The following is a 13,192-nucleotide window of genomic DNA, read 5'->3' on the forward strand; positions in this document are numbered from 1 at the left end:
TTCATAGGGGGCAGTATTATAGTAGTTATATTCTTGAACATAGGGGCAGTATTATAGTAGTTATATTCTTGTACATAGGGGCAGTATTAAAGTAGTTATATTCTTGAACATAGGAGCAGTATTATAGTAGTTATATTCTTGCACATAGAGGCAGTATTATAGTAGTTATATTCTTGAACATAGGGTCAGTATTATAGTAGTTATATTCTTGAACATAAGGACAGTATTATAGTAGCTATATTCTTGTACATAGGGGCAGTATTATATTAGTTATATTCTTGAACATAGGAGCAGTATTATATTAGTTATATTCTTGAACATAGGAGCAGTATTATTGTAGTTATATTCTTGAACATAGGAGCAGTATTATTGTAGTTATATTCTTGAACATAGGAGCAGTATTATAGTAGTTATATTCTTGTACATAGGGGCAGTATTATAGTAGTTATATTCTTGAACATAGAAGCAGTATTATATTAGTTATATTCTTGTACATAGGGGCAGTATTATAGTAGTTATATTCTTTTACATAGGGGCAGTATTATAGTAGTTATATTCTTGTACATAGGGGCAGTATTATAGTAGTTATATTCTTGTACATAGGAGCAGTATTATAGTAGCTATATTCTTGTACATAGGAGCAGTATTATAGTAGTTATATTCTTGTACATAGGGGCAGTATTATAGTCGTTATATTCTTGAACATAGGAGCAGTATTATAGTAGTTATATTCTTGTACATAGGGGCAGTATTATAGTAGTTATATTCTTGAACATAGAAGCAGTATTATATTAGTTATATTCTTGTACATAGGGGCAGTATTATAGTAGTTATATTCTTTTACATAGGGGCAGTATTATAGTAGTTATATTCTTGTACATAGGGGCAGTATTATAGTAGTTATATTCTTGTACATAGGGGCAGTATTATAGTAGTTATATTCTTGTACATAGGGGCAGTATTATAGTCGTTATATTCTTGAACATAGGAGCAGTATTATAGTAGTTATATTCTTGTACATAGGGGCAGTATTATAGTAGTTATATTCTTGAACATAGAAGCAGTATTATATTAGTTATATTCTTGTACATAGGGGCAGTATTATAGTAGTTATATTCTTTTACATAGGGGCAGTATTATAGTAGTTATATTCTTGTACATAGGGGCAGTATTATAGTAGTTATATTCTTGTACATAGGGGCAGTATTATAGTCGTTATATTCTTGTACATAGGGGCAGTATTATAGTCGTTATATTCTTGAACATAGGAGCAGTATTATAGTAATTATATTCTTGTACATAGGGGCAGTATTATAGTAGTTATATTCTTGTACATAGGGGCAGTATTATAGTAGTTATATTCTTGTACATAGGGGCAGTATTATAGTAGTTATATTCTTGTACATAGGGGCAGTATTATAGTCGTTATATTCTTGAACATAGGAGCAGTATTATAGTAGTTATATTCTTGTACATAGGGGCAGTATTATAGTAGTTATATTCTTGTCCATAGGGGCAGTATTATAGTAGTTATATTCTTGTTCATAGGGGGCAGTATTATAGTAGTTATATCCTTGTACATAGGGGCAGTATTATAGTAGTTATATCCTTGTACATAGGGGCAGTATTATAGTAGTTATATTCTTGTACATAGGAGCAGTATTATAGTAGTTATATTCTTGTACATAGGGGCAGTATTATAGTAGTTATATTCTTGTACATAGGGGCAGTATTATAGTCGTTATATTCTTGAACATAGGAGCAGTATTATAGTAGTTATATTCTTGTACATAGGGGCAGTATTATAGTAGTTATATTCTTGTCCATAGGGGCAGTATTATAGTAGTTATATTCTTGTTCATAGGGGGCAGTATTATAGTAGTTATATCCTTGTACATAGGGGCAGTATTATAGTAGTTATATCCTTGTACATAGGGGCAGTATTATAGTAGTTATATTCTTGTACATAGGAGCAGTATTATAGTAGTTATATTCTTGTACATAGGGGCAGTATTATAGTAGTTATATTCTTGTACATAGGAGCAGTATTATAGTAGTTATATTCTTGTATATAGGGGCAGTATTATAGTAGTTATATTCTTGTACAGAGGAGCAGTATTATAGTAGTTATATTCTTGTACATAGGAGCAGTATTATAGTAGTTATATTCTTGTCCATAGGGGCAGTATTATAGTAGTTATATTCTTGTTCATAGGGGGCAGTATTATAGTAGTTATATCCTTGTACATAGGGGCAGTATTATAGTAGTTATATCCTTGTACATAGGGGCAGTATTATAGTAGTTATATTCTTGTACATAGGAGCAGTATTATAGTAGTTATATTCTTGTATATAGGGGCAGTATTATAGTAGTTATATTCTTGTACAGAGGAGCAGTATTATCATTGTTATATTCTTGTACATAGGGAGCAGTATTATAGTAGTTATATTCTTGTACATAGGAGCAGTATTATAGTAGTTATATTCTTGTACATAGGGGCAGTATTATAGTGGTTATATTCTTGTACATAGGGGCAGTATTATAGTAGTTATATTCTTGTACATAGGGAGCAGTATTATAGTAGTTATATTCTTGTACATAGGAGCAGTATTATAGTAGTTATATTCTTGTACATAGGGGCAGTATTATAGTGGTTATATTCTTGTATATAGGGGCAGTATTATAGTAGTTATATTCTTGTACATAGGGGCAGTATTATAGTAGTTATATTCTTGTACATAGGAGCAGTATTATAGTAGATATATACTAGCAGATGGGGAAATATCAAAGTCCTTTTAATGTAGTTACTGCATGATCTTGTCCATTAATTTGCATTAACTATAAGCTCTTCATGTTCCCATCTGCAGTGGATCTGTATACCATTTGCACTTCTGAACTCTGCTACTAAGAATATTGCAGAAACTGCAATCCACGGCTTTTTCCGGGATCCCTGGCTAGGAAAAATTGATATGCAATATATTGGAATATGGGTAGATGATATTTTGTACCTGGTAAGGTTCATTTTATAACATTTTTATCTCTACCCTTTGGTGTGCATGGAAAAAATGAAACAATTTGTAAAATATCACTTCTTCAAAGTTTAATTCCTTATGGCCGGAGCCACTGTGTAGGTTAATGACCAGGCCTCATTTTTTTTTTTAATCTGACCAGTGTCACTTTATGTGATTATAGGAAGGGAATAGGGTGCACCTCCAAATTCAAAACACCAAAGTATGCAAAGTAGCCTCCCTGCAAAAAACAGCCATAGAATGTACCTGTATGGCGCAGATGGTGCCCCATAAGTATGGGGAGAGTCAGACCGAGTGGATCCCTATATACAGATTACATATTAAATTGCATGGTATGGAGGTCACAGAGGAATAAAGAGATTAAGCTCAAAATGGTGGTCACAGCTGGACAGGAGTATCCACAGACATATCTACCTTGGAGCATGTGGAGGACGCCGAGACATTGCCATGGTGGGCAGTCAAAGTGAGAAGAGGGGGGGCAGGGGAGAGCCCACGCGTATCGCTATACAAGACAACTTCATCACACCAACCCATGTGTTTGGCCTTCCTTGCTTCCCTTCACTTTATGTGGTTAAAACTCTGGAATGCTTCAACGGATCCCACTGATTCTGAGATTTTTTTTTTGTGACGTATTGTACTTTACAATAGTGGTAAAATTAGTTTTCTATGTGTTTATTTGTGAAAATATCAGAAATTTTGAAAAAAAATTCACAATTTTCAAACTTTGAATTCTTATAGCCTTAAACCAAAGCGATACGTCACACAAAATAGTTAATAAACATTTCCCGCATGTCTACTTTACATCAGCACAATTTTTGAAACATAATTTATTTTTGTTAGGACATTATAAGGGTTAAAAGTTGACCAGCGATTTCGTATTTTTACAACAAAAGTTACAAAACCATTTTTGTTAGGAACCACATCACATTTGAAGTGACTTTGGTGGGCCTATATGACGGAAAATACCCAAAAGTCACATCATTCTGAAAACTACACTCCTCAAAGTCCTCAAAACCACATTCAAGAAGTTGATTAACCCTTCAGGTGCTTCACAGGAATGAATGCAATGTGGAAAGAAAAAATGAACATTTTACTTTTCTTTTGCAAACATTTTACTTTATCCCCTAAAATTTATTTTCATAAATGTAACAGGAGAAACTTAACCTCAAACATTGTGGTCCAGTTTCTCCTGAGTATGCCGATACCCCATATATGGGGGGGAATCCAATGTTTATTCACACAGACGGGAAGGAGCACCGTTTGAAGTTTTGATGGCAAAAATGGCTGGAATCGAGAGCAGACGTCATGTCGCGTTTGCAGAGCCCCTGATGTGCCTAAACAGTGGAAACCCCCCATATTTGACCCCATTTTGGAAACTATACCCCCCAAGGAACTTATCTAGATGTGTGGTGAGCACATTGAATCCCCAGTTGCTTCATAGAAGTTTATAACGTAGAGGTATGAAAATAAAAAAATCAATCACATTTTTCCCACAAAAATGTTCTTTTAGCCCCATTTTTTTTATTTTCACAAGACTAACAGAAGAAATGCAAAGTACGATTTGTTGTGCAATTTCTCCTGAGTTTGCCAATACCCTGTATGTGGTCGAAAGCTATTTTTGAGGCACAGTGTAATCAAAGGGAATAAGCGCCATATTGAAGTTCAGATTTGCTGGAATGGTTTGAGAGTGCCATGTCACATTTGCAGAGCCCCTGAGGTGCCAGAACAGCAGAACTCCCCCATAAGTGACCCCATTTTATAAACTACACTTCTCAATGAATTAATTTAGGGGTGCAGTGAGCATGTTGACACCACTTGTGCCTCACAGAAATTTATACCATTGGGCGGTGAAGAAAGAATAATAACATTTTTACCGCTAAACTGTTGTTGTTGCCCCAAATTTTTAGGGCTAATAGGAGAAAATAGACCTCAGTTTGTTGTGCAGTTTTTTCTGAGTGCGCCAATATCCTACATGTAATCAGGAACTACTTTGCAGGCATAGTGAAAAGCTCAGAATGAAAGGAGCGCCATATTATATAGTGCACATTTTACTGTTATGGTTTGAGGGAACCCATGTGGTGCCAAAACAATAGAACCGCCCCATAAGTGACCCCATTTTACAAAATATACCTCTCAATGAATTCATCTAGGGGTGCAGTGATCATATTGACGCAGCAGGTGTGTCATCGAATTTTAGACCACTGGGCAGTAAAGAAAATATAATTACATTTTTATCACTAAATTTTAGTTTTAGCCCCAAATTTTAAATTGCAATGCATTAATTCTGGCATGAATTTTAACCCTAGAGGCGGCAAAATCTCTCTCTCCCTCTCCCCCACTCCCACTCCAGCTACACTCCGCTTCTCTCATTGGCTGAAAAAAGTCACGTGCAAGCATTCGGCGAAACCCGACTTTGGCGCTTGCATCGCCGACCGCATGGCCTACTTCACACTGTGGTCGGGTTTCGTTTCATGAAACCCGACTTTGCCGAAAGTCGGCGACTTTTGAATCTGACCGACCTGTTTCGCTCAACTCTAGTCGTTCCACCTCCTTGATATCCTGATGAAATCTTTTTCCTTGCTCTTTGCTAACAGCACCACGGGTTTCAAGAATGTAGTCCAAATGGGAATGTAAAAAATGTAACTTCAAATTCATCAGACAAACTAAGGCTTTGAAACGTTCTATCATGTTCTCCACAATGGATTTAAATTTTGGATCTTTGTAGCCTACAAGTTTCTTCAAGACTTCCTTAAAAGAATCTCAAGCCGTTTTCTTGATAGCTTTCATTTTTGCTTTGAACATGTCGTCCTTCAGGAGTTTCCGAATATCTAAACCCACAAAAATGCCTTCCTTAAGTTTTGCTTTGGACAGTCCCTGAAACTTGCTACAGCGATACTTAAAAATCACTCCTTCTTTTGGTAGAGCTTTCACAAAGTGCTTCATCAGTCCAAGGTTAATGTGGAGCAGTGGCAGGAGAACTTTAGTGGCATCAACTAAACTTTCTGCAGCTATGTTCTTGAGACCAGGTTGCTAAGATGCTCTCGTTGGCCAACTTTTTTTGTCTAGTTATGAGTGTTTTTCCAGCTGTCCCATCCACACAAAAAGCATGGGTACTACGTGTATTCTCCTTGCTGCCCAAGGAGCAAAGAGAGAACTTTAAGATCACCACATATTGACCAACTTTGATTATTGTAGTTAAGTTTCTTGAGAATAAAGGCATAAAATGCCCTTCAGACACTGAAGCGTAATTGCTGCCATTGTGCAGTAGCACAGCTTTCAGACTTTTTATCTTTTTTTGGCTGAATCAAGAAAGAGTTTCCACATTGTACTCAATGTTACATTTTTCTATCCGCCCAGGAACATCACTGCAATACACTAGAGCACAGTCTTGAGAAAAGTATGGAAGAAACTTCTTTTCTCTGCTTCTGTGCCAATGAAAACCATTTCTAATCAATCTAATGACACCAAAATCATCTACCAAAGGTCATGCAAAGGGGTCAAAGTATGGTGCAAGAAAAAGCCTATGGAGTCAGTGTTTGTGAAAGACTGTAATAGATGGAATTTTTATGATATTTTCACTGAGTTCAGCGATCGAAAGTATATAAAAATCACCTCTTACTTTTCAAACAATTTTGCCTTTGCAGACTTGTGTTATTTGAACCTTAGTTTGCACTTTTATGTGCCATCTTAAGGCTATGTGCACACATAGCGGAACTGAGAATTCTGGAAAAACTAGCAATTTGCAAGCATAATTAGCTTGCAGAATGCTATCATTTTCCAAGCGATCTGTAGCATCGCTTGGAGAACTGATTGACAGGTTGGTCACACTCGACAAACATAGTGCTTGACGAGTGTGACCAACTTTTTACTATTGATGCTGCCTATGCAGCATCAGTGGTAAAAGATAAAATGTAAAAAATAATAAAAAAATAAAAAATATTGTTATTCTCACCTTCCGACGACCGCCTCTCTCCACGATCCCGGCATCTTCCAGTCCTTTGCGCGAATGACCGCAAGACGTCGCGCTCCCGCGACATCATCGCGAATGACCGCGAGATGTCGCGCTCCCGCGAAGTCATCGCGAATGACCGCGAGACCGCGACTTCATCATGGTCATTCGCGCAAAGGATTACTGGAACCGGAAGATACCGGGAGCGTGGAATGAGGCGGGAAGATCGCCGGCCATCGGAAGGTGAGAATAACAATATTTTTTATTTTAATTCTATTTTTTACAGGGATATGGTACCCAGAGCCTGGAGGACAGTCTCCTCTCCTCCGGACCGTGGGTACCATCCGCAATTGTTCTGCTTACTTTTTGCATGGTGGGCACAGCCACATGCGGAAAGTAAGCAGAACAATGCATTCCTATGTGTGCGGGATCGCCGCGATTCTGCAAAATTAATGAGCATGCTGCGGATTTTACCGCAATGCGATACCGCCGCGGGAAAATCCGCAGCATTAGCACAGCATTGTGGAATCCCATAGGAGTGCATGGGATGCTGTTTTTTTGCGTTTTCGCGGCAAAATCGCACGTTTAAAATCGCCGCGAAAACGCTAAAAAAACACTACGTGTGAACCCAGCCTTATAGTTCAGTTATTTGATGAGTTGGCACTTATATACACACATTAGTTGGCATTGTTAAATGCACATTCTAGACTTGGTTATTTCTACATAATTTGGCAGTGTTTTAGGAACACTAGGTTGGCTTAGTTACAATATTTAAAGACAACCTGTCGGCAGGTTTAGGTACCCATCTAATGGTATCTAAGTAAAGTAAAGATTACATTTATACCTTTGTTGCACAAAAGCGATTTCCTGTTTTTAGAAATACATAGTTTTTCTGCCTCTTTCCCTCTTTTTACACTCACCGTCAAACTTTAGTTATTGACTGAAAAGTCAGTCTTATCCGAGTGACCGGCCTCCATCATCCAAGATCTCACACATGCGCCGTCGTTCCCTGGGGCAGCTCGTGCACAGGAAAGATCCAAACAATTGCCAGAGAATGGCGGTGCATGGGCAAGATCTGGGGCAGAGAAGGCAGGTCACTTAGACAAGAGTTAGTGACCCGAGGTTGGCAGAGAATGGAGGAAGGAGGAGAGAAGCTGGAATGTTGTTAGTGCAGTGCCAGCTTCATTTGCATCAAAATTGTGAGGTTGCGCAAAGGACTTCTAAAAACAAAAAGGGAAATCATTTTCCTACAACAAAGTTATGCATTTACTGTATGTTTTTTTTTACAGCAACTTTGCTTAGATGCTATTAGTTTGAGTTGGAAAAACCTGATGACAGGTTCCCTTTAATTCATTAAACTGTTAAAGGGAAGTAGGGAGTAGCCACAGCTTTCACTTCCTCTTGATTACTTATGTATCTGAAGGCGGGTGGAGACACGGGCGCCAGTGCCGATTGAGCGCAGGGCTCACGTGACATAACAACTTGAGCCCTTGGAACACGAGTGTCGACACTGCTGGAACGGCGTCGGCACCAGAGGTGAGTATAGATGTTTTTATATTAATGGGGGCAAACATTCAGAGAGAGAAGGAGTTGTCCTAGTAATGGACAACCCCATTTAAGGTAAATTAGCCAAATGTCAATTGTGGTGGATATATTCATGTGCACTTTTTCTTTTTTTTTTAGAGCCTTGGTAGTATTGCATGGCAGATATATTTTCAGAGAGTCTTATCCGCTTCTACTACAACCCAAGCAAAAGTAATGTCTGCTCTTAGTGCCGTGGGATGTGTGGTGCTGGCAATCCCATCTGTATTAATTGGAGCTGTAGCGGCTTCTACCGGTAAATATTAATGACAACATCATTCTTTATCCCTACTCTGGCCTTCACAATAGGTAAGCAGTTACCGGTTCACCTCCCTTCCCCTTCCCCCTCAGCTCCTGACAAGCTGCTCTTATAAATCTTGCAAACTCACTAGCCCCTAGCATCAGCTACAGTGGTGGTCAGCCAAGAGACTTGAGGGTTTTTTAACATGGGCCTATGATTGGCCAAACATAGGACATTATTAACCAGTTAACCTTTTTTTCTTTTGCATAGATTGGAACCAGACAAGCTATGGATTGCCATCACCATATGTTAGAGGAGAAGCTAGTATGATCCTACCAGTCGTCCTGCAGTACCTGTGTCCTATCTATGTGTCTGTGGCAGGTTTAGGAGCGGTGGCAGCAGCTGTTATGTCATCGGCGGACTCTGCTCTCTTGTCATCTAGCTCCATGTTCGGATACAATATCTATAAAAGGATTCTCCGTAAAATGGTAATTTTTCAGCAGCATTTCCTCCATGTTCTTATAGTCACCAGCGCACAAATTTAAAAGTAAAGTCTCATTATACCCTTCTATGCATCCTGCTTGAAAGTCGGTGGAAATAGAGCACTCTGCAGCCAATTAGATAGCGAGAATGACTACAGCAGTAGAGGGGGAGTGGGCTGGCTCGGTAGAGGCAGTGACCATTTGCTTACAGTGTGTAAGTGAGGGCCGGGCTCAGTAATATTGGGCAAGTATCATCATGGGAGGAGAACCATCTTGCAGTGACGTACAGTATTGTAATTTGAGAAAATTTTTCAATATTCGGTTCGGATTCTGAACGCCATAGTCGAACGCCATTGGACTCAGTGAGAATAGAAACGAGCGAATATGTGCAGAAACAATCGTCAAACATAAATTTGGCACGAATAGGGTATAAATATGGCAAACTCGGATTCAGCAATCGTTTCCAAACATATTCGCTCATCTCTATTATAATGCTAAGTGCAGAATTGTCTGGATATTTAGCACGATGGCTATCGATTGCTGTAGTTTTTTGGTGCAGATTTCAGTTTTTTTCTATTCAAATCTGCAACAAAATTGATATAAAATGATAAAATATTAGGTGAAAATATCTGCCACTTCCAGTCACAGAGCCTAAACCTACAGGTCCTGACCTCTTACAATATATCACAGTTATCCATTACTGACATCGGTATTTAAAGGGAACCTGTCAGCAGGATTATGTTGAGTAACCTACAGACACTGTCAGGTTGGTGCCGTTATACTGATTAAAATGATACCTTGGTTGATGAAATCTGTCTTGTGGTTGTTGTGTAATCTTTACTTGTAGTTTTCAGCTAATGATATGCTCATGCTTCGAAGAGGCCTGTGGGTGGGGCTCTGGGCAGGGCTTTATGTGGTGCTCTGCTTACATATTCAACTATATGGCTTATTACAGGTCTCTGATCCCTTACTAATCTGTCCCCTAGTTTGCATACTGCATATAATATGGTCGGAAAAAATAAATATAATTCACATTCAGCAGGCAGGCACAGGCGGCAGCACATGATCACATCTGTTATATTCATTTAATTATTTTATTTAGTGATATAAATTTCTTCTAAAAAAAAAAAATAATTTCTCAAAATGGCGCTGGCCACGCCTGCGCAGTGGCATCTATTGGCGATCCAGTAGATGCTACTGCACAGGCACCGCCGGCGCATTTTGCTACAGGAAAAAAAAATTGTCTCCACCCAAATGACACCGGTGGCACCTGCGCGGTAGCATTTATCGGCGATAGAACAAACCACTGATAACTGAATGTGTTAGAACTTGTGCTGCGCTTTGTAGTTCCACTAATTCTACAGCTCTGCTGCTCACCAGAACTGTCACTCGAGGAGGAGAGCCTGCCCTGCCAGAAACCAGGAATTGAGGAGAATGTAAGGAGACTGCATAGCTCTGAACAACTCAATGGACCACTTCAAAATACTCATTTAATAGAAGTAATAGGAATGTCTGTTTAGTTTAGCTTCCATCACTCTACTCCACGGGCAGGAAAGAATTTACATGTTTATGAAGAGCCACCTGCTTTCTTACTTTACAGGCTCCATGCCTGTAGGGACATTGTCTTCTCACTGGTGATTATTACTATGAATCTTCTTCACTTCTGTGTATTTTCTGACAAATTTTCTGAAAAAAGTTACCCTTCCTAATGTATTTATTATTTGCAGGCTTCACAGACAGAAGTGATGGTGGCCATGAGGATTTCCACCATTGTATTGGGAAGTGCAGCAGCTGGATTGGCTTTCTTGTCTAACTCCATCTACGACCTGTGGTTCATGTGCGGAGAGATGGTCTATGCTTTGGTTTTCCCTCAATTGTGTTGTGTTCTCTTTGTCCCAAGAACTAACACTTATGGTTCGGCGTCCGGTTTCCTCCTGGGCTTTGTATTGAGAATACTGGGAGGTGTGAACTCCATAAATATTCCACCCATCATCCACTATCCCTGGTGCACACTTAGCAATGGCGTCTATGTCCAACTCTTCCCGTTCAAGACCTTCACCATGCTGGTGGCTTTAACCACGCAGATTCTCGTATCTTACATCTCAGAGTTTTTATTTAGAAAATCTCTACTGCCGAAACGGTGGGATATCTGCAAAGTGTTTGACGCAGAGGATGCGAGTCAGCCGGGAAAGGAAGAGCTGGTCGGTTTTCATCTCCAGAACATAAGTAGCAATGGCCATGAATAGATGGAAAATTCAAGGATCTGGTCATTACTTTTTTGTTGATGGCCTATCCTTTGGATCAGTGGTTGTGTGGCACTGACGGCGGTGGCCAGAAGCTCCTAGATCACAGCATTTGTCAAAACTATAATGGCCACATCTAGGTACTGCAGATCCACCGCCTACTTATTTCAAGTGAATAGCGGATGGATCTGCAGTACCCACCCATGGCCAATGTAGAAATGACGGAGCTGCTGTGCATCTCAGAACATTCGTCCAGCGCCGGTAACAACTGATCTACAGGGGTGCTGTGTGCTACATTCCCACCAATCAGATATTGATGACTAATTCTAAGGATAGGTCATCAATAAAAAAGTATTGGACAAACCCTTTAAAAGAAGTAATGTATTTTACCTTATCAAAAAATATATGTTAACATATAAATTAATTTTTGTTTTTGCCCTCAATAAAGATTTTGCAAAAAAAGAAATCAACTGTATTAATACATTTTTGTTTTTGTCTTTTTATAAAGTTTTTAATGAAAAAATACATATTTCATTGAATTAATACATTTTTGTTTTTGCCTAGTTTTCCATTCTGTACCCCTCCAAAAAATGAAAATTTTGTAGATAGAATTCCTCCTGTGCGCAGTTGCATGTTGCACTACATAAGTTGATCTAAGTAACTGTATGATGAGGAAACACATAAATCAAAGGTTTAGTCTCCATATCCTTAAAGGTTAAAATTAAAAAGCGCTTGTGAAGATAAGCAAGTGTGCAATTTATTTATTAAAGATCCTCTCTGTTCTCAAGCATGAAGGGATTTTTAATTGTACTGTTTTCTGTACATTGTCTAAGTTACCGACCACTGCTGCAGCCTAGCAGCAGTAGTTGAACATGGACAGTGCTTACAAGCTCTTTTTAATAGAGCTTGTAAGCTCTGTTCTAAAGTTTGGTGGAAATCTATAGAGATTTAGTACCATTGCGCTACTCTAATGTTGCTCAGTCAAAGCTGCCTCTACTTGCAGCATCATAGAGCTCACAGTTTGGACCAACTTATGAACCATGTTGCTGGTATGAATGGTCAATCTTCAGGTTAGCACTGCCTTCGACAAACAGGAAGCTTGAAGACAGGGGAGCGGTGTACTCATGAAGATGAAACATAAGAAAACTCCATTTGAAGGGGATACTGATATTGATTCTGCTTCCATTGCCCATATATCTCTATTTTCGGTTTCTTTTGGCTGATGTTTCTTATTAACATAATTGATCTTGAAGACGGACATTTGCTTTTGCTCATTTGGCTGACAGATATCCCTGACTCCCCTATACACATTTATTCTTAGGCTAGGTTCACATTTGTGGTTGAGTCCGCAGCGTATCGGCCGCAACCGCATGCAAAAATGCATGCATGCGGTTGCGGACGATAGGCAAGTGCTATTTTCCCAGCAAATTTTTGAATTTACACAAGCCACGCCCAATGGGCATATCTTATGTAAATTCTTGCGTACGCAAAGCGTACGCATGTCTTTGCGTACACTTGCAGTTCAATAGCCAGTAATGCATTTTTTTTACGCATGTCATCCACAGTCATCCGCATGCAGATGACTGTGGATATTGGGCGCCGCAAAAAATGCAACAAGTTGCGTTCGGCACGCCCCGCCGCATACCGCGAAAAGACGCAACTGTAC

At 39.1% G+C, this 13,192-nt stretch overlaps 1 protein-coding gene across 1 annotated transcript in view; it reads left to right on the plus strand.

Moving 5' to 3' along the window:
- Positions 1-11,959, plus strand: part of LOC141096414 (high affinity choline transporter 1-like) — a 33,795-nt gene extending 21,836 nt beyond the window's left edge. Inside the window, exons 5-8 of the mRNA XM_073582989.1 lie at positions 2,869-3,012; positions 8,663-8,816; positions 9,072-9,289; positions 11,011-11,959. Coding sequence (XP_073439090.1) covers positions 2,869-3,012; positions 8,663-8,816; positions 9,072-9,289; positions 11,011-11,529 — 1,035 coding nt within the window. The 3' untranslated portion in view covers positions 11,530-11,959. The remainder of the gene's footprint in view (positions 1-2,868; positions 3,013-8,662; positions 8,817-9,071; positions 9,290-11,010) is intronic.
- The last annotated feature ends 1,233 nt before the right edge of the window (positions 11,960-13,192 follow it).

Source organism: Dendrobates tinctorius, unplaced genomic scaffold (genome assembly GCF_039654945.1).
Source record: "Dendrobates tinctorius isolate UK_male_01 unplaced genomic scaffold, ASM3965494v1 ptg000075l, whole genome shotgun sequence".
NCBI lineage: Eukaryota > Metazoa > Chordata > Amphibia > Anura > Dendrobatidae > Dendrobates > Dendrobates tinctorius.